The sequence below is a fragment of the Caretta caretta genome, chromosome 5, assembly GCF_965140235.1.
Source record: "Caretta caretta isolate rCarCar2 chromosome 5, rCarCar1.hap1, whole genome shotgun sequence".
NCBI classification, from domain to species: Eukaryota; Metazoa; Chordata; order Testudines; family Cheloniidae; genus Caretta; species Caretta caretta.
The window spans coordinates 15,834,348-15,855,667 of record NC_134210.1 but is presented as its reverse complement, the minus strand read 5'-3'; the positions used below and the strand labels follow the sequence as shown (position 1 = coordinate 15,855,667).

At 40.9% G+C, this 21,320-nt stretch overlaps 1 protein-coding gene across 5 annotated transcripts in view; it reads left to right on the top strand.

Moving 5' to 3' along the window:
- The window catches only part of DYM (dymeclin), a 385,584-nt gene that overhangs the window by 201,754 nt on the left and 162,510 nt on the right, over window positions 1-21,320 (top strand). For all 5 annotated transcript variants that reach the window (XM_048851023.2, XM_048851027.2, XM_048851022.2 and 2 more), the window contains one exon: window positions 3,028-3,153. In XM_048851023.2, coding sequence (XP_048706980.1) covers window positions 3,028-3,153 — 126 coding nt within the window. The remainder of the gene's footprint in view (window positions 1-3,027; window positions 3,154-21,320) is intronic.

The following is a 21,320-nucleotide window of genomic DNA, read 5'->3' as shown; positions in this document are numbered from 1 at the left end:
TTTTGAACGTATGCAATGCAAAGCCATGTGCAATATACATATAGTAGAACCTCAGAGTTACAAACACCAGAGTTACGAACTGACCTGTCACCACACACCTCATTTGGAACCAGACTTACACAATCAGGCCGCAGAAACAAAAACAAATGCAAATACTGTATAGCACAGTACTGTGTTAAATGTAACTACTACAAGAATAAAGGTTTCAGAGTAGCAGCCATGTTGGTCTGTATTCACAAAAAGAAATGGAGGACTTGTGGCACCTTAGAGACTTACAAATTTATTTGAGCATAAGCTTTTGTGAGCTACAGCTCACTTCATCAGATGCATTCAGTGGAAAATACAGTGGGGAGATTTATATACATAGAGAACATGAAACAATGGGTGTTACCATACACACTGTAAGGACAGTGATCACTTAAGGTGAGCTATTACCAGCGGGGGGTGGGGAGGAGACGACCTTTTGTAGTGATAATCAAGGTGGGCCATTTCCAGCAGTTGACAAGACCATCTGAGGAACAGGGGGGGGGGAGGGGGGAATAAACATGGGGAAATAGTTTTACTTTGTGTAATGACCCATCCACTCCCAGGCTCTATTGAAGCCTAAGTTAATTGTATCCAGTTTGCAAATTAATTCCAATTCAGCGGTCTCTCATTGGGGTCTGGAAGTTTAAAAGTTTAAATTTTTTTTTGACAAGGTAAAGAAACTGTTTCTGTGCTTGTTTCATTTAAATTAGGATGGTTAACATCAGCATTTTTCTTCTGCATCGTAAAGTTTTAAAGCTGTATTAAGTCATTGTTCAGCTGTAAACTTTTGAAAGAACAGCCATAATGTTTTGTTCAGAGTAACGAACATTTCAGAGTTACGAACAACCTCCATTCCAACCTGTTCATAACTCTGAGGTTCTACTGTATTTTAGTTGGAAGCAATTGGAGCTGTGAGCTCAGGCAGTAAGCCTTGTATGAGGTAGTTTTGAATTTTTTTCTTTTTCAGTTGAAAAACTTGTGAAAGACAGAACAAGCCAGTAATAACACTAAAGAGTTCTAGGCTTCATGTCAGAAAAACAAATGTCTTTAGTCATTATCTGCTTTTCTTATGCTTAAAAATATCGAAGAAGGGATGATCTAGATGGCAGTGTTCTGTGCTACTATCCAGGAGAACTGAGTCCTTCTCTAAACTTGTTCTCCTCGCCTCAAGGCAGGAGTTCCTGGGAATGCAACAGAGAGCGAGTGAGCACACGTTGATTCTGATTGGAGCTGGGAGATGAGTGTCTCGCATTCCTTAACAGAAATGCTGAGTTTCTAATGAAGGAATTTTAGTGGCATCTAACGCTGGTGAGAGTTGTGTCCATTTCAGCCATAACAATGGTACTTGTTATATTTAGGGATAGATAGAAATGAAGAGCTGTTTGCTCAAGGATATGGGGAAAACCACTTCCCACTGAGGGATGGGGAAGTAAATATATTTTATTTTTAGCACTGATATTGTTCTGTCTGAAATACAAATGTTATAACAATGTTGTCTTCGTTTCAATGATCATGTAGTTCAGAGAAAAAAATCTCAATCCCTACTACTATTGCAGGATGTAGAAAAATGAACTGTTTTTAACAGCAAAGAAGTGACTGTTTGAAATCCCTAACTTTTGAATTTGTAGAGAAAGATGTTTGGTTCTAATGATGGGAAAAACGTGTTTTTAAAAAAGTCTCATTCTTTCCTGTGGTGTTATCTTCATCCTGGTTAATGTGCCCCAGAAAAGGTATGTGCCAGAAGCCCATAAAGACAAACCCACTGGTTTTATAAGAAACTGTAAAAATGTCTTTCATGTGTCGAGCCAAAACAAACTGTTTTGGAACTTGGTGATTATAACAGAACATTTCTGGTAATTTTAGAGGCATATGATGCATTCAGAGTACTGGCTGGTCACCAGAAAAGGTTTCACATGATTCATCCTGCTATGTTCGGTTTGTTTTTTAAAACATCAAGCTAAGTCTTTAAGCATCTATAATCTCTTAGGAAGAGTTCTCTGTGCCTCATTCACCCTTGGAAATAAGAATCTTCTGAAGTCCTTTTACTATATTATTTTGTGATTTAGGAATCATGGGAAGGGGAAATTATACTGAGCCAATGTAAAGCTAATATTCAAAGAAATGGTGAGGAGACAGTAATAAGTTTAGGCTGGAGTTTGAGGACAAATCAAGACTAGAGTTTAGGTACTAATTCTGTGGCAATGAAATCCTGTCAGCCCTTCTTTCAAGACTTTGGCTCAAGCTGGCCATCTTGTGGAAATGTTGCAAGACCTTGGGCTGAACTCCCATAAGAATGGGAACACTGAAACACTGGCAGTATATGAATTAGAATTGGAAAAACAGGCTTTTATTGGTTTTGGATCCAACCCAAATTGTTTTTCAGATCTGGGGATTCTAATTTGTTCACCTCCACCCCTTTAAATTCCAAGAGGTTTGGATTAAGGTGCCAGTTTTTGCCCTCCTCTGATTGTACAATGGTTCTGAATAGTGCAGTTCAAACACTGTCTAGCTATGATGGATGGGACAAAACCATTTCAAACCATAGTTCTGTGTTGACTAAACCTTTGTAAAATGTTGTGAGGAAGATGATTGGGCCCCGTGTGTTGTAGCCAGGCAAACTGTGTTTCAACTGAGTTAGCCGTGGACTGGTATAAATTTGGTTCAGCAAACAGTTTTTCTATCAGATGGGAGATGGAATTTTCAGAGCCTTATAGTAATTGGTGTGGCTAGGAATTCCATTGATTAGGAATTAAAATTCAGTGTCTCACTACAAGAAAGAATATGTTTAGACTGTTAATGACTCTGACGGAGACATAAAAAGCAGATGGAAGGCCTTTGAGCATTTTACATCAGTAGTTAGGGGTGGCTATTTCAGGAGGGAAAGGATGCTGTGATATTATGAAGGACAGGATGACACAAGGAGGGTTTAAAACCTTCTGTGTTTATTGTTTGTGATGATTGAAAGGCTAAACTAATGCATTCTTGATTTTCCCCCTCAAGGTTTTGCCAATTCTTGAAATTCTCTATCAAGTTGAAGAAAGGAATTCACACCATGTTTACATGGCTCTTATAATTTTGTTGATCCTTACAGAGGATGATGGCTTCAATCGATCTATTCATGAAGTGGTGAGTTACTGTTATGGTAAATAACTCTTAGAAAATAAAAATCATTTAGATGTTTATCTGAATAGAAATAAGCTTACACGTTTCAGGACAATAATTGTCTCCTCAGTGGAACTGGTTTACAGATTAAATTTACTCTTCAAGATTTGAGGATATATACTCATTTCCTACAGGACTAATTAAAAGAGGGTTACAAGTTTCCTTTCAATAATCTTTATTTAGTGATGTGTACAAATGATTTTCCTGCCACTAGGATAACTTTGTTCTTCTCTGGTGTTTCCTCTTTCCAACTGAGCATGGAAGTAGGCAGGCAGGTTGCCTCAAGGATACTGCCAAGGAAGAAAAAGAAATAGAATGATGGGTAAACAGTCCTATGCTTTCACAGCAACCTTACTTAAGCAGCTTATATGTCAACTGAAGGGACTTTAGTGGGAGTTTTTATTTCCCAAACTGGATGTAACTTCCTTACTTGGCATCTCCAGTCTGTCTTTCGTCCAGATTAATATCTTTTTTTTATATTAGCCATATAACATGGTCCAAATTCTGAATAGATTTCATTGGCCTTGACCAACTGTGCTAGAGACTGACAGGGATGGTCGTTCTAGTTTCCTAGCTTGTAAAGCTATCACAATGTAGAAGAAGTTTTATCTAATTTTATCTGATTTTTGGCTCGGACATGCAAAGTATCTCCTGGGATTATGTGATGCATTGATTCATAAAGGAGATGTGAAAAGCTGAAAGCAAGTGTTCAGGTAGTTAAACAGAATCTTTCTCACAGGTAAGTTTGTCCTGTCTTAGCAGGAATGTGACTTTTTCCCCAGGTTATCAAAATGATAGAGGTTTATAAAAACCCGAGAGAGAGAATTTTGGTCACAAATTTCTGTAGCCTCATAGGAGATTATGTAGATCTATATGTAGAAAACAGGAGGACTTTGTGTGTATGTGAAATTTCTTGGGACTAATAAGCAACTTTTGGGATGAAAACAGACGGCAAATATGCAAACGGCTGAGGCCAACATTTCTCTGGAGACTTTTCCTTCCGCCCCACACACCATGGGTGTATATATTTGGATGCAGTGTCTATAGATTTAATATCTCCTTAACATTCAAGTTTTTTGCTCATGAATTGAGTTTATTGAACTATTGAGATACAGTACGCCACCACCTTGCCATCACTTCCTTGCCTCATCTTTCTTCATTTATTTTAAAGGCTTTAAACATGCTCTGTCAACAGATCTCTCATTGTTTTGGCAAACATGGCAGATTTTCCTAAAATGGCCAGTGTAGGTTAAGCCATGGGGTGAGAGCATAATTCGCTTTCTATGTCCATTTAATCCTTGTAATCACTGCTGAGATTGCCAACATTGGTATAATGGTGGCTTTATAATGTGAGTGATATTTTCTATCTCCCTTTAATTAAAACAAGTATTTGCCCTCCTTTTTCCTGCCAGTTTTCACATGCTTCCCCTTCTCTGCCTCTGTTCTCTTTTCTTTTCCATATCTTCTCTTTCACTATTTTCTTTGCTGCCTTATCTTATGCCTCTGTTTCCCTCTTCAGCGGAGGATGCTTGGTAGGATATCCTTTGGTGGCTCCAGGCGGCCAGGACATACATCTTTTTGTTCCTTAAATGAGTACTATGGGAATGGGGGAGAGAATCCTGGGCCTGTGGGCTGCTGCCTGAGCCTATAGTCATAGAACCATAGAATATCAGGGTTGGAAGAGACCTCAGGAGGTCATCTAGTCCAACCCCCTGCTCAAAGCAGGACCAATCCCCAATTAAATCATCCCAGCCAGGGCTTTGTCAAGCCTGACCTTAAAAATATCTAAGGAAGGAGATTCTACCACCTCCCTAGGTAACGCATTCCAGTGTTTCACCACCCTCCTAGTGAAAAAGTTTTTCCTAATATCCAACCTAAACCTCCCCCACTGCAACTTGAGACCATTACTCCTTGTCCTGTCCTCTTCTACCACTGAGAATAGTCTAGAACCATCCTCTCTGGAACCACCTCTCAGGTAGTTGAAAGCAGCTATCAAATCCCCCCTCATTCTTCTCTTCTGCAGACTAAACAATCCCAGTTCCCTCAGCCTCTCCTCATAAGTCATGTGTTCCAGACCCCTAATCATTTTTGTTGCCCTTCGCTGGACTCTTTCCAATTTATCCACATCCTTCTTGTAGTGTGGGGCCCAAAACTGGAAACAGTACTCCAGATGAGGCCTCACCAATGTCAAATAGAGGGGGACGATCACGTCCCTCGATCTGCTCGCTATGCCCCTACTTATACATCCCAAAATGCCATTGGCCTTCTTGGCAACAAGGGCACACTGTTGACTCATATCCAGCTTCTCGTCCACTGTCACCCCTAGGTCCTTTTCCGCAGAACTGCTGCCTAGCCATTCGGTCGCTAGTCTGTAGCTGTGCATTGGGTTCTTCTGTCCTAAGTGCAGGACCCTGCACTTATCCTTATTGAACCTCATCAGATTTCTTTTGGCCCAATCCTCCAATTTGTCTAGGTCCCTCTGTATCCTATCCCTGCCCTCCAGCGTATCTACCGCTCCTCCCAGTTTAGTATCATCCGCAAATTTGTTGAGAGTGCAATCCACACCATCCTCCAGATCATTTATGAAGATATTGAACAAAACCGGCCCCAGGACCGACCCCTGGGGCACTCCACTTGACACCGGCTGCCAACTAGACATGGAGTCATTGATCACTACCCGTTGAGCCCGGCAATCTAGCCAACTTTCTACCCACCAGCCAACTTTCTACCCACCTAGTCCTGTACATGTGAACTACTCATGTGACCAGCTTTTCGGTGCATCAGGGAAGAGGGCCAAAAATGAATGACTTTCAAGGAGTTGCATGCTGCTCTATCGACAGCTGAAGGAACACATTGGCAGCTGAAGGAACACAGAGGGCAGACCTGGGCATCATTCAACCTTTTCCACCCTCCTCTGTTTCTTTCCTCTGTGCAGTCCTCTTTTCTATCCCTTCTTTCACGCCCCATGAATGGTCTGTACTTCCCTCTGTGCATAAGGCCTAAAGTCAAACAAAATGCACCTTTGCTACTTCTGTAGCATTGCTTACATTGAACTCCAGGGCTTTTGTTTCCCCTTGCACTCCAAAACTTTGTCACAGAGATGGATGGGTGCAATGAAGAGGAGAGGTTGGGTATCTCCTGCCCTCACCCAGAGAATTCACCTCTGGGTGTGCAGGTGAGTTCCCGTTGCCTTAGCAGCCATGACACTACAACATTGCCTTAGCAGCCATGACATACTTGACTAGAAGTGGGTCAAAGACTATGACCCTGAGGCCCCAGGATTCCTGTGTTTCAAGAAAATTCCCCTCCAGTTATTTGCTTTACCCACGACCCTGGGCAAGCAGCATTTTCTGATTCCCTTGTTTCATTCCTAATTCTGAACATCACTGAACTTTGTGGAAGAGGGGAAGAGAAGGAGGATTTCAAAATCCAGATATGAATATTGCAGGTTAAGCCCAACCCTGTTCTGATGGACAGTTTGTGAAAGGATCTTCCTGATGCCAGTTCCTGAGGACCCACTCACCTGTATATGGCTGTCAGAAGAAAATAAAAGGACAGATAAAGCCATGTTTTTTCTTTTCCTCTGGAAATCAGGTGTAAGAACGCATTGGTGCATCTGACACCAGTTTACATCCTTTTCAATGTTTTTAGGTGTGTATTCTCAGTGTGAAAGGTGTGGGACTAGCTTCCAAATAGATTTTGTATAGTGTTAATTAGTTTCATTAAATGTCTTAAATCTCAAACACACAACTCCCGAAATGCTGAGAGGCTCTCAGAGGGAAGAAAAAAACTTATCAATGAAGAGAAGGGAGCTATCTAAATCTGTCTGTAAAATGTGAATGTCTAGCACCAGTCATACAACCTGAATGAAGCTCTTATTCACTGTAAGCATTTATTGCATTTTAGCAATTTCAGCAGGAAGCTTCTTCCATCACTTGGCTGAAGTCTGAGAAAATAAGAGAATAATTTAATGTATTTTGAGTCGACCTGTTTTTCTCTGTGCTGATGCATATCCTGTAATGTTCTTATAACAGTCATTACTGTGTGATCCATTTATGGGCATATTTTCCTTTGTGGTATTACACCCAAATTTATTTATTTATTGATTTTTAAGATTAATTTTAGTAAGCACAGTTTTATAAATCTTTTGATTATACAGACTGGTAAAGAGCCCAGGAAACCACAGAAACTCTTCTAACTGCTAAAGGGTTTTTATTTAAAATAAATGTGGTCTTAGCTGCATGGAAGAGGTGATCAAAACATAGATCTTGTTCCTGCAATTGACTCCATGCAGGCAGACCCCTGTGACTCGCACAGAACCCACTTTAATTCAGTAGTAACAATGGAGTAAACGGATGGGTCTTTGGTGAATTGATTCCCTCCCACCCGTCCCCACCCCCCAGCAACATGAAACCATAATTTAATTGAGATCTTCAAATGAGATGCAGTGTCACAAAGTTTTATGGTACTTTTTTCCTACAGACAGCTATATTTATTTCTAAATGTTATTTTGTTTCCAGATTGCAACAGTACACTTAAAATGAGCTCTTCAGTGACTTTGTGCTGCCCATTAGCAAATGCTTCTGTAACTCTTCATAGCACTGTACAAATACTAACGAACACCTTCTTATAGCTCTCTAAATTAGCGTTCCCCAAACTGTGGGTTGTGACCTCAGGGGAGTTGTGAGACATTGGAGGAAATAAAGAAACCACAAGAAAGCCAGAATAGGTCCCAATTGAGCTGGCTCCTGTCCCGCAGACTGGCTGGGCTGGGCTCCCCGCTCTCGGCATTGTGACCTGGCCACTGGTGCATGGGGTTTGCAATGCCACTCACTCAAATTTGACCCAGACACACCACTCTGCTCTGCCTCCCACCCCGCCATGGGGGCTGGGCTAAACCTCAGTGGTGCTATGACGCTGTTATCAAATAATAATAACTGGAAATATGTTGTGTATGTTGCAGTTTAAAATTTTAACACTGAGTCAGTCTTCCTCAGATTCTGAAGAAGTGCCTCATAATCAGAGCTGTGGGAAATTCTGAGGTTTCAGTTCTCAGAGTTTCATGCAAACACATTTTCGAAGTACTGTTCTCTTGGGTCTATAGCCCTTATTTCACTTTGAGAATTCAGAGCAAAACTCAAGTCAAAATTTGCAGACTTTTCTCTGGGTATTGTGTGCAAAGCCTTAGGTTTTATTTTCATTTTCTGTGCAAATCCATAAATCGTACTAGATTTGTTTGAAACTGGGTCCGCATTCTGTCTCAAAATGTTTGAACCTTAGCAAAACTTTCTTAAAACCTTAACTAAATTTTGAATTTATGAAACCTTAAAACCTGATAAATTGAATGTGTTTGGGGGATTTGTTGTGAGCATTTTATGCTGCTTACTTAGTTATGTTACTTTTTGTGAGATTATTTGCTGAAGAATAGTTGAACAATGCAAGAAAACATACACGGTTGGGCTAGTAATTGCCTCTGTTTTGTAGCTCATTGTCATTTTGATAAGAAATGTATTTTCTGTTATGACTACTCTTTATACCCATTAATTTGTAAGCTTCAGTGAGAATAGAGGCAGAAATGTCACAATTTCTCTAATTAAACCTTAATTTAAAGTTCCTGTTTTTACTGAGAGTTTATGGATTTTTTTTTTTTGATGAAGCTACTTTGAAGCTGAACAGTCATGTAATGAAATTTTATTGTGTGTGAAAATAACACATTTTGTCAAGCATTTAAAAGCACTTTACAAAGACAGAAGTTTCATTTTCCCCATTTGTTTAAAAAAAATGTTGATTGTGAGAGTCAGGTGTTGGTTCCCTGTTTCCAGAGGAACTGAGTATTCACATTTCCCTGTAACTTCAACTGGAATTGTGATGCTCAGCACCTCTGAAAATCAGCCACAGGTTATTTACTTAATGACCTAATGAGTCTCTGGCAGAGTTGGTAACCAAGATCTCCTGACTACCAGTCCCCTTATGAGATGACTTATTATTATTATTATCATTATTTATTTGTACTACCACAGTGCATCAGAGCGCAAGTCATGGGCCAGGACCCCGTTGTGCTAGGTACTGTACAAACATAGAACAAAAAGATAGTCCCTGCCCCAATTCGCTTACAGTCTAAGTATAGGACAAGAGACAACATTTGACACTGCTGAATTCTGTGCTTCTTTGTTAGTTGGTGACATGTTTTTAATGTGCTTGTATACTACTATTGTTTCAGAAACCAAGCATTTTTTTGGGAATTTTTTGTATCTTAAAGGCCTAATTGGTGTAAACTGAAATATGAAATGAAAGAGTTGTAGGCATGACATACAGGAGTTAAAGGTTTGTTCTTTTGACCACCATGATTCAGTCAAAATTTCTGAAACATTTTTTCTTGAGGAATGAAGTCATATTAGTGTGTTCTGGGGCTACTCTGGAATGCAGGCTATTATTTTGATGTGTTCTGTTTTACTGAAATCTCTGTGTGCATATATAGCACTCAGCCTTACAGTCAACTGTGCTGGTTTTGGTTTCATGGTATTCAGGTTACTTTCCCCCCTTCTAGGCTCATTAAAAGTATAATCAGTCGTCTTAGCCATCAGAACTGACTTGGTTTATTATCTATCTTCACCTGAACTGTAGCTGTAATATCACTAGTTCCTCCTTCCTAAAGATTCATGTAGCAGTGATAGAACTTCAAATGTATGTTCTCAGAATCAGTAGAAAGGAGAGTTCCACATCCTTTACTCTTTTTTGCGTGTGATTATTAGTATGCCTTTTGATTTGACACTAGGAAGTTACTAGAGCTGAAGAGTCAGCGGAGTATATAGTTAGGTAATTATTATAAGAGTCTTAAAAGTAGAGTACCCAAGTATCTTGTAGGTCAGGACTGAACATAGCTCTACGTAGTGCTATTAAACGCCGATGAGTGGGAAATTATATTATAGGTGTGGCTAGTAAGCCTATTATTAAGGTTGCTTGACACTTCCATTATAAGACTTTATTTTCAGTTTTACCGCTTTGGCAAACTTTAACGATTGGGCCTGAAATTCTCTGGGTGTCCACCTCAGGCTGAATATTTTGGAAAGTTTTAACTGAAATGGATTAGCAATTTCCAGAATGAGGACAGCGAAAAGCATGTTGTTTAGGACATGTTAAAAATTCGGGTGACCTTTTATTTGAGAAGCTCCATACTTTGGACCATGGGGTGGCCTTTGTGTCAAGGATGTGTCTTTTGCTGTTTGTGGAAGAGTGGACTCATCACAAGAGCCCCTCCTTGGAGATGGGCACGATAGAACACCAAAGGACTGGAGCAGCTGTTGACCAAGGGCACTAGAGAAGACTGAGGGCAAGTCTACACTTCAAACACTGCATTGGCGCTGCTGCAGTGCTTTAATGAAGGCACTCTACACGGACAGGAGAAAGCTCTCCCATTGGCATAGCTGCCGCCCCTCCGGGAGATGGATTAGTTATGTCAGCTGGAGAAGCTCTGTCTTCACAGAGGGTTAGGTCAGTATAACTACGTCATTCCGGGGGGTGGATTTTCCACATCCTTGAGTGATGTAATTGTACCAATATAGGTCTGTAGTGCAGACCAGACCTGAGCTGCTGCTACTCTCGCAACTCAGCCTTCCAGCCCTATTGCGTTTAAATCCATCACTTCCAGATTAGCAGAATGTCCAATGCCCTTATGTCAGATTTTCTGTCTCTGACGCTGGGCCCCGTTGTCCACACCCTTCTCTCAGGGTTTCATTATCCTTATCCTGTTCTTTCAGGGCAGCTTTCCCACCACCTTCCCCAGTGGCTAGTAGGGGAACTCAGACCCTCCCTCTCCTCTGGGTTCTAGCCCAGGGACCCTGTAGTTAGCAAGCAAGGTCTGTCTATATTCAGACCCACTCCCTGCTAACTTCTAGGGCTTCCTTCTGTCTGAGCCTGTCAACAGGCCTCTCTAAAGCCTCTGTAAACTCGCCCTTCTTGCGGGGCTAGGACTCAAAGGGCTCTCCCCTGGAATCCTCCTATAAATCCCAGTGTAAAAGTATGAATTTAAACCCCCTTCTGTCATCCTCAGGCTTGATCTTTCATCACATGCTGGGCCCTCAACTGCCTGTCTGGGCTCTTTCCATGCTCTGATCCCAGAAGGTGGCTGCAGAGTTCCTTCCCTCTCTCTACTGCAGACCCTTTTTGCTGCAAACTTCTTCTCTTTACAGTAGCCCCCAGCTCCTTCCCGAGATGGGATTCATCAGTAACTGGGGCTGGCACATCCTCCAGGTGTGGCCAGTATCTTAATTGAGCTCTTTAGCTCCTGATAACTTTTTTTGTGCTAAAGTAGGATAGACATCCCATCCCTCTGATCCTGTGAAAAACTGCCTGAATTTGGCTAAGATATAAACTTCTGAAAAATCTCCATTTGCACATGCTCAGTAGAGACTTCTGAGATCTTTGAATGTAACAGTCCAAAACATTTCATGCTCACTGGGCATTAACTCCTAGTATAAACCAGACTGCACGTGCGCAATCCCCACAGTGTGACTGAGCATGCTTTATTCTTTCACAGCTCCTAGTGCTGACTGGACTGTACTTGCACCAGCCGCACAGAGCAACTGAGCATGCTCCAGACCAGTGCTACAGGGGCAAAGCCAGACTTTCCTTGTAATTGCTGTCCCAGTTGCTTTGGGATGGGAGGTTGGATATCAGAGCTGAGAGCAGGGAACCTCTCTCTTGTGTGCTCAGTGACACTCCTGCTGATGCCCAGGCAGCACTGAGGAGGAATCTGCCTGACCTGAATACAGAGGGGACAAGAGCCAGACCAGCAAGCATCTAGTAAATTTCTGTTGAATAATTCCCAATTATCATTCACATTTTTCTGATGAAATTCTTCCACCCACGTGATTTGGCTGAAAGTTGTTTTCAGATTTGTGAAATTGACATTTTTAGAGCACCAAGTATCTATATTACTGGTCTGGACTTTTTTTCTGTTTGCACATTATAAATGTGATCAAGTCATCATCATTTGTATCTAAGCTACCATTATTCTTTAGACTGGTACTGGGAACTAAGTGGGGTGGGGAAAAAGGGAGGCAGGAAAAGGAGGAAAAAGAGATCTGACCAGGAGCCAGGTTGTGGGGGAATAACTTGACTGACTGCAAAAAGATAGTGTCAGGGGAAACTGGGACAAGGAGCGTGGGAGCGGGGAGACTGAGATTAGAACTGGAACCCTGGGAGGAAGACTGGCACTGGAAGCTGTTGCGTAGTGTAAAAATGGGAGTGGCAGGCAGAGGGGAGGAAGATCTGATGAGGAGCTGGCAGGGGTGACTGGCTTGAATTGAGAATTGTGGGGAGACTGGACATGGACTGAAAGCCTGAAGGGGCAAACTAGGAGACAAGGACAATTTGAGCAAGGAGATTGGGTCTGGGATGAAGAGCCAGAGGTGGGGAAGAGAGCAGACTTGGACAGAGACAAGATGGATAGGGAAGGGGCAAAAGGGGTCAAGGTTGGGGGAGGAACATGCAGAACTGTCTGTGACCAAACAGAACACTTTCCTCTCCAAAGCCTGAAATCGAACCTGAGATTCCTGACTGTCACCATTATCCTGCTGTCAGCAAATATTTGCAACACACTGGCAAAGTGTGTCTTATCTCTCTCTAGTGATGGTCCATATAGCAATAAGAAAAGGAGTACTTGTGGCACCTTAGAGACTAACCAATTTATTTGAGCATGAGCTTTCGATGGGCTATTACCAGCAGGAGAGTGAGTTTGTGTGTGGGGGGGGGGGCGGAGGGTGAGAAAACCTGGATTTGTGCTGGAAATGGCCCAACTTGATGATCACTTTAGATAAGCTATTACCAGCAGGACTGTGGGGTGGGAGGAGGTATTGTTTCATGGTCTCTGTGTGTATATAATGTCTTCTGCAGTTTCTACGGTATGCATCCGATGAAGTGAGCTGTAGCTCACGAAAGCTTATGCTCAAATAAATTGGTTAGTCTCTAAGGTGCCACAAGTCCTCCTTTTCTTTTTGCGAATACAGACTAACACGGCTGTTACTCTGAAACCTGTCATATAGCAATAGTAGGTTGTCATCCTATCAGTTCCTCCATTAGCTCAAGCGGTAGAGGTCTGTGGATCTAAAGGTTCCAACCCTGCTGACAAACCGTGTGGATGTGGATATGATGTCACATGATGGAATTTGTTTTTTCACTTCGTCTTTTTAAGAAAAAACTGTTTTTTGTTTGCAATTTCTATATTAAAAGAACATTCTTAAGGTTGCAAGTCAAGCTCTCCAATTCTCCAAGGCATTCAACTGCATTAACCATGAGGCAATCCTTTCTCTTCCCTTAGACCTCTATCTCATTCACTACATGTCTTCCAACTTCTGCAACAAGTGAGACAGGCATCCTACGGAAAACAGACAGTTTGTCCCCAGAGCAGGTTCATCCTGTGCACAGAGTGAGGCAGTGGCCTTGGGGAAAAATAGTATGTAATCATGTGATTAGACTGCATTATAATGCATGTGAACAAGGGGGCTGAATTAAGGTTGCACAGACTAATTCAAGATAACATTATGCATATTAAACTACTATTTGTAACTAATAGTACATAACAACTGAGTAATCACATTCAGCATCCAAGCCAAATGCTCAGCAATGACCAGTTTAAAATACCCAGGCAGGAGCTGTGTTGTATATCATTAGATATCTAAGAATAAATTCTACTCTGTTCTGTTGTGGGGAGAAGAGCATGTGGGTGCCTCTCCTCCTTGTCTCTTCCACATATATACATCAGAGCAATGTCCGTACAGAGCAGTTAGGATAGCATTAGAAGAAGTCAGTCTTCAGTGTGCACATCACTTGCTTGTAGCCTCCCCTGTGCCTTCTTGTTTTGTGCCACTTGGATGGCTCTGGCACAATGCCACTTCATCACCAGCATCATTCCACTTCACTGTGTCTCCGTCAAATTAGGGCAGGAACTGTCCTATAAATAATTATTAAATATTGTTGTGTAGATTGCCATTAATATTTAAGATAATCCTCTTTATTCATCGGATGTGTTATGGACCAATAGGTCCAGGGCCAGATTTAGGGGCAGGCAACCACCTGGGCTGCTGGGCTTGGGGGGTGCCGGATTCAGGGTGCTGTTTTTGTTGTTAGCGACAAAAGGGAAAATAGAACGTTTGAAGTAAAATGTTTCAGGTATTCCATATGTGGATTCATTTTTCACTAACCTCCTAGAATATTCTGGACTTTGTAGTATCTCGTGGAACCTTCCAGTCTTTCTGAGAACTACATTTTCCTTGAACCTCCAAGAATGTTGTCAGCTGTGCCCCGCGGGTATATAAGGGGTGGGATGTCACCAATCAGTCAGGGAGAAATAAGAACTAACTGAAGTGAAGTGAGAGCACAGCTGCGATATTATGAACCTTATTTTATTGTGTAATTGTGAAAATTTACTTGTGTTTTAAGACTTGAAAAGTGTAAGCAGCAACTAATAAAGGACATATTTAATGAGATGCCAGAGATATCTATCAAACCCTTATCTATGCAACAATATAAAAGAAATACTGTTATTTTTTTCCCATGCTTAACATGTAATGTTTGATGACTTTATAATACTGCAGAATATAGTCTTTTGCTTTCCCTAATGCTCGCTGTTTTTGCCTGTAGAAAATTAAAGATGCCCCCTAAGAAGCCTTGAGGAGCTCAGTATAGGAAGCGAAAAGCTCAATTGCAATCTAGTTTTCAGCAAAGGGCAAATTCAGTGGGAAAATATCTGAAATAGAACAACATAGACCTGGCTTTAGGCAGTAGCGATTGTCTCAGTGCAGAAGAAATTGAGGAGCAAAGCGTAAATGATGGAAGTCCTGTTACTAAGGAATTAGCAGGTTTACCTGAAGATGAGGAATGGAAATGTGAGGAAAGTGATGGAGAATCATCCTTTTTTTTCTGCAGCGGTAAAGGAATGTGATGATGGTGAAGAATGTGGCTCACATGAAAAGGAGAGTAATGACAAAAAATCTGGTTTACATGAAAAGGAGGGAAATGATAAAGAAGAATCAGCCTTGCATGATGACAGAAACAGCAGTAAGGAAAATTGCATACCACAAATTGATACATCAGATCCTGGTTTCTGGCTGGTGATCCTAAACTCTGCTGCTATTGATTGTACAATTTTGAACGGGCTGGGCAAAATAGAGGATATGATGTTTCCAGTAAATGAGCAGAAGTGACACTTTTCAAAGTCACACTGCGAAAGAGTGCTTGAGAATGGTGAGAAACTGAATTGGCATTGGCTAGTTTACTTGAAATCAAGTGACAAAGTGTTTTTTGTTTCAAAATAATTGACAAGAATCCCAAATCGTTGCTTGCGCTTTCCTGATACTATTACTGGCAAAACTTAGCTGATGCTCTGAAGCAACATTAAAAGTTCCCAGACATTTTACGGCCTACTCCAAATGGATGGAAGTCAAGTCCATGCTCAAGCTAAATAAATGCATAGACACAGAAAACCAGCACATTATTGATGCAGAAACCCAGCTTCGGAGGAATGTGCTGGAGCGTGGCTCTCAATTACCCTCTTCTTTGCAAAGAATAATTTGGCTTTCTGGGGCTCGTCAGATAAATTGTTCACTAAACATAATGGTAATTTCCTCAGTTTGGTAGAGCTTCTTGGGAAATAAGGTAATATCATGAGTGAATACCTTCATCAAGTAGTTTGTAAGGAAACTGTGGACCATTACTGCAGCAAAACAATTCAAAATGAATTGATTGGCCCTATGGCACGGAAACTGCTTGATAACATACTGATGTGGCTCAGCAAAGCAAAATACTGTGCTCTAATAATGGACTGCACTCCCAACATTTAGTCACAGTGAAACAGTGTCTTTTACAGTAAGATTTGTTAACGACGAGGATGGTTGTATCCAAGTAAAGGAACACTTTATCTGTTTCTGGTCTGTGGATGATTCTACTGGAAAAGGCCTAATAAAACTCGTCATGAATGATTTGAATGAGAATAAAATAAAGCTTCAGGACTGTTACAGTCAAGGGTACAACAACAGTGTGAACAAGGAGGGAAGAAACAGTGGCGTCAAGGCAAGTATCCTTATGCTGAATCCAAGAGTTTTCTTTAGGCCTTGTGGATGCCATTCCCTCAGCCTGGTTGTGTCAGATGCAGCATCATCATCTTTAGATTCAATATTTCTCTTCGGAATACTGCAAAGTGTATACATCGTGTTTTCAGCATCAACTATCAGGTGGAAAATCCTCACGGACAGTGCTACAAATCTGACTGTGAAGCTGCTAAGTGATACTTGCTGGGAGAGCCGCATTACCGGTGTAAGGCCAGTGAGGTACCAAGTGGCTGAGGTTTATGACACCCTAATGGATCTGGTGCAGTCAAGTAAAGCTGAGGTCAGAATCCAAACCAAGCCTGGCAAACCAGATCACTCACTTCAAATTTCTGGTTTCAGTTGTGGTTTGACACGATATCGTGTTCCAAGCCAATGTTGTAAGCCAGCCTTTACAAACTCAGTCAATGGATATCGTGACCACTAACGCTTTCATGAGAAACTGCCTTGATTTCATTGTGGCCTACAGAGACAACGGATTTGAAGATGCCATCACTGCTGCCAAAGAAATGGTGGAAAACTTAGGAGTTGAGCCTGTCTTCAAGGAAACATGTACTCATTGGAAGAAGAGACAGTTTGGCTACGAGGACAGAGATGAGAAGATAGGAAGCTCAGAAGAAAAATTCAAGAGGGATTTTTCTTTTTGCATGCTCGTTGACACTGCTCAAGTGTCCATCAAAGAAGGGTTTAGACAAATGAAGCACCAAGGAAAGACCTTGGGCGGTTTTGTATGACCTTAGTAAGCTGCTGGCACACAGGAAAACACTCTTGAACAATTGTATGGGCCTTCACCAGACGCTGACACCTGGGGAATGTTCAGACATCACATTTTGCAACCCAGCATGAGGAAGGCTTTCTCCACCCCAAGTTCTCCAATTCATTCATGATGCAGAGTTCAAGGACACTTTTCCTAATGTGTGGGTAGCTTTGAGGATTCTGATCATGAGTGGTGAGCATAGCTTTTCAAACCTCAGGCTCATTAAAAGATATTTTCGATCGATGATAGCCAACAAGAGACTGACATGGCTTGCTATTTTATCGCTTAAAAATACCATTGGCCAGTCTTTGGATCTCTGTGATGCTGTGCTTCAATTTGCGAGGGCAAAGGCGAGAAAAGCGACCTTTAGAACTAAAGGACTAGGGTTATCTTTCTACGGCTGTCACCTATTGTAATACTATTTAACATTGGTACACCCAGTGTTGGTATATCTTTCAATTTCTTGATGTTAGTACATTTCAGTTATTCTTAAAATTAAGAAGTTTCTATAAGCTTAGAGGAAATTATTTTTTATTTGCTTATATATGGTATGAGTAAATACAGATTTACAGATCCTAGCATGCAAATTTGTCGTCTTCTATGACAGGGATAAATCATGCATGCAAATCATGCATAAAGTCATGAAATGAGCTACAAATGCAAAAAAAATAAGGTATTCAAAAGTTTAACAAATGGCAGGGGGAGGGCAGAAGACATTCCTCACCTGGGGAGCAATTTGGTCTCGGGTTGGCCCTGAATAGACCTATTTTATGCAATTTATCATAGTGTCTTTTTCAGTCTCTCATTATTTGTCTTCCCTACAGATACCATGGCTTTCATTTTCTATGTATAGTTCTAATTTTCCAAAACTTCATGCATGCTTTGCTTTAATTTTATACCCCTGTCAATTTAATCTCAAACTAGTAGAAATGGCCACATAAAACCATAAATTATACCTTTCCCTCGTCCATTCATATACACTGCAACTGAAAAACTTTTTATGGTACTTTATGCTTCCTGTTGAGTTCCTCAGCCTTCTTTGTGCTTTCAGTAAATATTAATTTCCCTTTAGTCTCTCTCCTTTAGAGTTTCCAAGCCCTTTCAGCATAAAATGCCTACCGGAAATGTTCACACTTAATCACATCTGTAGCACCACCATCACTTCATCCAGTACTACACAACTGTGTAACATAACATGAGGGCATGTGGCTTTTCCCCAATGTAGATTTCAGTTGTTGCCTTCCCTTTCCTCCAGTGTGGGAAATTAGAACGTGCTGACAGAAGATGGCCTGCTCTTCACTACTACTTCATTCTTCATTTGTTTTTGTGTTCTGTATCACTGTTTATGAAAGTTTATTTTTCAGGTTTTTCTTCAGGTTCTACTCAGTCTTTCTGAACCATGTTAATACATACTTTTACTCATTTTTTCTTACTTAGTGACAAATCCTTTCTTTTTTAGGATATGCATTATGGTTACTTCTGATTTACAAACTACAGTCTACCCCTTTTCTTTCTCCTCACTCATCCTTGGATACCTATCTCCTCTATGTCTCTTCCATATTCTGAACTACTATTAGTCTGATGATGACCATTTCTTGCTTAGTCTGACCGTGTTGTACTTTCCTCACTTCATTCTTTGAGCAGCTTATTCTCATTATTGATTATGCTTACCTTGAATTTCTATCACTGATAGAGAGCCGCATTTTTTGTGACTTACCCATACAATAAGATTCTGCATTTGTTAGCCAGATGGCATTCTTTAACATTTCCATGATGACTTTTACAACACATAGTTATTGAAAATGTGTCCCTGTTTTAATGATCAATCACTTATTTTGCCTCCATATATGAAAGGAATCTCCTATATCCAGGGCTGCCGTTTAGGCATTAACACACCACAATTATATTAGTAGCACTAAGTTTTCCTTCCCTGGCCATACCTTTTTTAAATGTATCTAGTCTGTGATGGTATTTGTTTGGTATCTAGTCTGTGATGGTGTGGCTCTTGTTGAATTGATCTATATGGTGGTCTACTAAGTGTAAATGTGCTAAACAGACAAGAATGTTTGCCTCCTAGAGGCTTCAGAGTGGTAGCGGTGTTAGTCTGTATCAGCAAAAAGAACAAATACTTGTGGCACCTTAGAGACTAACACATTTATTTGGGCATAAGCTTTCGTGGGCTAAAACCCACTTCATCAGATGCATGGAGTGGAAAATACAGTAGGTAAGTAGGTAGACAGAAACAGAGAACATGAAAAGATGGGGGTTGCCTTACCAACTCTAACGAGACAAATCTATTACAGTGGGCTATTATCAGCAGGAGGAAAAATCACTTTTATAGTGGTAATTAGGATGGCCCATTTCAAACAGTTGACAAAAAGGTGCAAGTAACAGTAAGGGGGGATTTGCATGTGGAAATAGTTTTTAGTTTGTGTAATGACCCATCCACTCCCTGTATTTATTCAGGCCTAATTTGATGGTGTCCGGTTTGCAAATTAATTACAGTTCTGCAGTTTCTCATGGAGTCTGTTTTTGAAGTTTTTTTGTTGAAGAATTGCCACTTTTAGGTCTGTAATTGAGTGTCCAGGGAGGTTGAAGTGTTCTCCGACTAGTTTTTGAATGTTATAATTCTTGACGTCTGATTTGTGTCCATTTATTCTTTTGAGTAGAGACTGTCCAGTTTGGCCAATGTACATGGCAGAGGGGCATTGCTGGCACATGATGTTCTCTGTATTTATATATATCTTCCTACTGTATTTTCCACTCAATGCATCTGATGAAGTGGGTTTTAGTCATGAAAGCTTATGCCCAAATAAATTTTGTAGTCTCTAAGGTGCCACAAGTACTCCTCATTCTTTTTGCCTCCTACAGGTTAGTCTAAAAGGCATTAGATGGTACAGTGCAGAACAGTACAAATAGGGCCATCAAAGGAAGTGCATAGTCTTTGTAGTGGGACTACATCATGAAAGAGATGGATCTTTAAGAAATTTTTGAAGGAGGTCTGGAAGAGAGCCAAATTACAGTGCTATTTCAGGCATATTGGATTGCATGAAAGAGAACATGAATTTGGGTGCAGACCAAAGAGACATGGAAACAGTTAACAGAGCACAATGAATGCAGCACAGAAAGCAGATGGTGGTGTGAGAGGAAATAAATGCAGAGAGGACAGGCAAGTGCAAAACTGTGTGGAGCCTTGAAAAATTAGAATGTTTTTAGAGCTGGTGTTTGCAAAGTATTATTCCTCTAAACAATCATTTTTATTAACTTGATTCTTTTGCTTGGACTTCCAGTTGGAATCTGTTGACTAACATGTAGATAAAATAGATCACCTACTTCTTGATAGCTGGAATGTAATTTTGTGTAGTACCCCATAAGGTATTTGGGGTAATATAATGTGTCAGATCTTCATCTCAGATCCTTACATACATTGTGCTGTCAGTACTAGCATTGGTGGCCCAATTAGTGCCCCTAGTATACGTGTCAGAGCTGCACTTCAGGTGCTCTGCAAAGGAGCCCTGTTCATAACCAAATCCCAAAAGCATGTGGGTCAGTGGCTATAAAACAGGTAGAATTAGTGGAGTACCTGGCACTGTGGTAAGGGATCGGAGGACTGGCCTCTATTGGAGGAGGTTGGTGCCTCAGGACGAGTTAGGCGAATAGAGCAATGTGCATCATACAGTAGTAGGAGGAAGATAGAGAGATCAGTTGTGCAACAAAAGCAGATCAGTGGTGGCACAAAAGCAGAATTGTTCATTGGCTTAACATTGTGTGCAGTTTTTCTATTCTGAAACACAAGAACAAATGGATATAAACTGGCCATCAACAAGTTTAGGCTTGAAATTCGACGAAGGTTTCTAACGATCAGAGGAGTGTAATTCTGGAACAGCCTTCCAAGGGGAGCAGTGGGGGCAGAAAAATGAACTGGCTTAAAGACTGAGCTTAATAAGTTTATGGAGGAGATAGTATGTTACTCTTTAAAAAAAAAAGAAGAAGAAGAAGGAGAGAGAGAGAGTAAATTACTTACCTTCACAGCAACAGAATTATAGCTATCTCACTCACCCCACACTTCCTAAATGTTTAAGGAGTTTGCCTTAGGAGGTCGTATGTTGACTTTTTGAGTGATTATATCATACATCTTTAGGGGTGATGTTTTATATTTGGCTTTCATAGGGTAACTCTTACTTCTCTCTTGTTTGGAATTGGCAAGAATATTCTTAATGGCTTAGGCACTGGCATTAGGCAAAGAGGGAAGGGGAACCATGCCTAGCTAA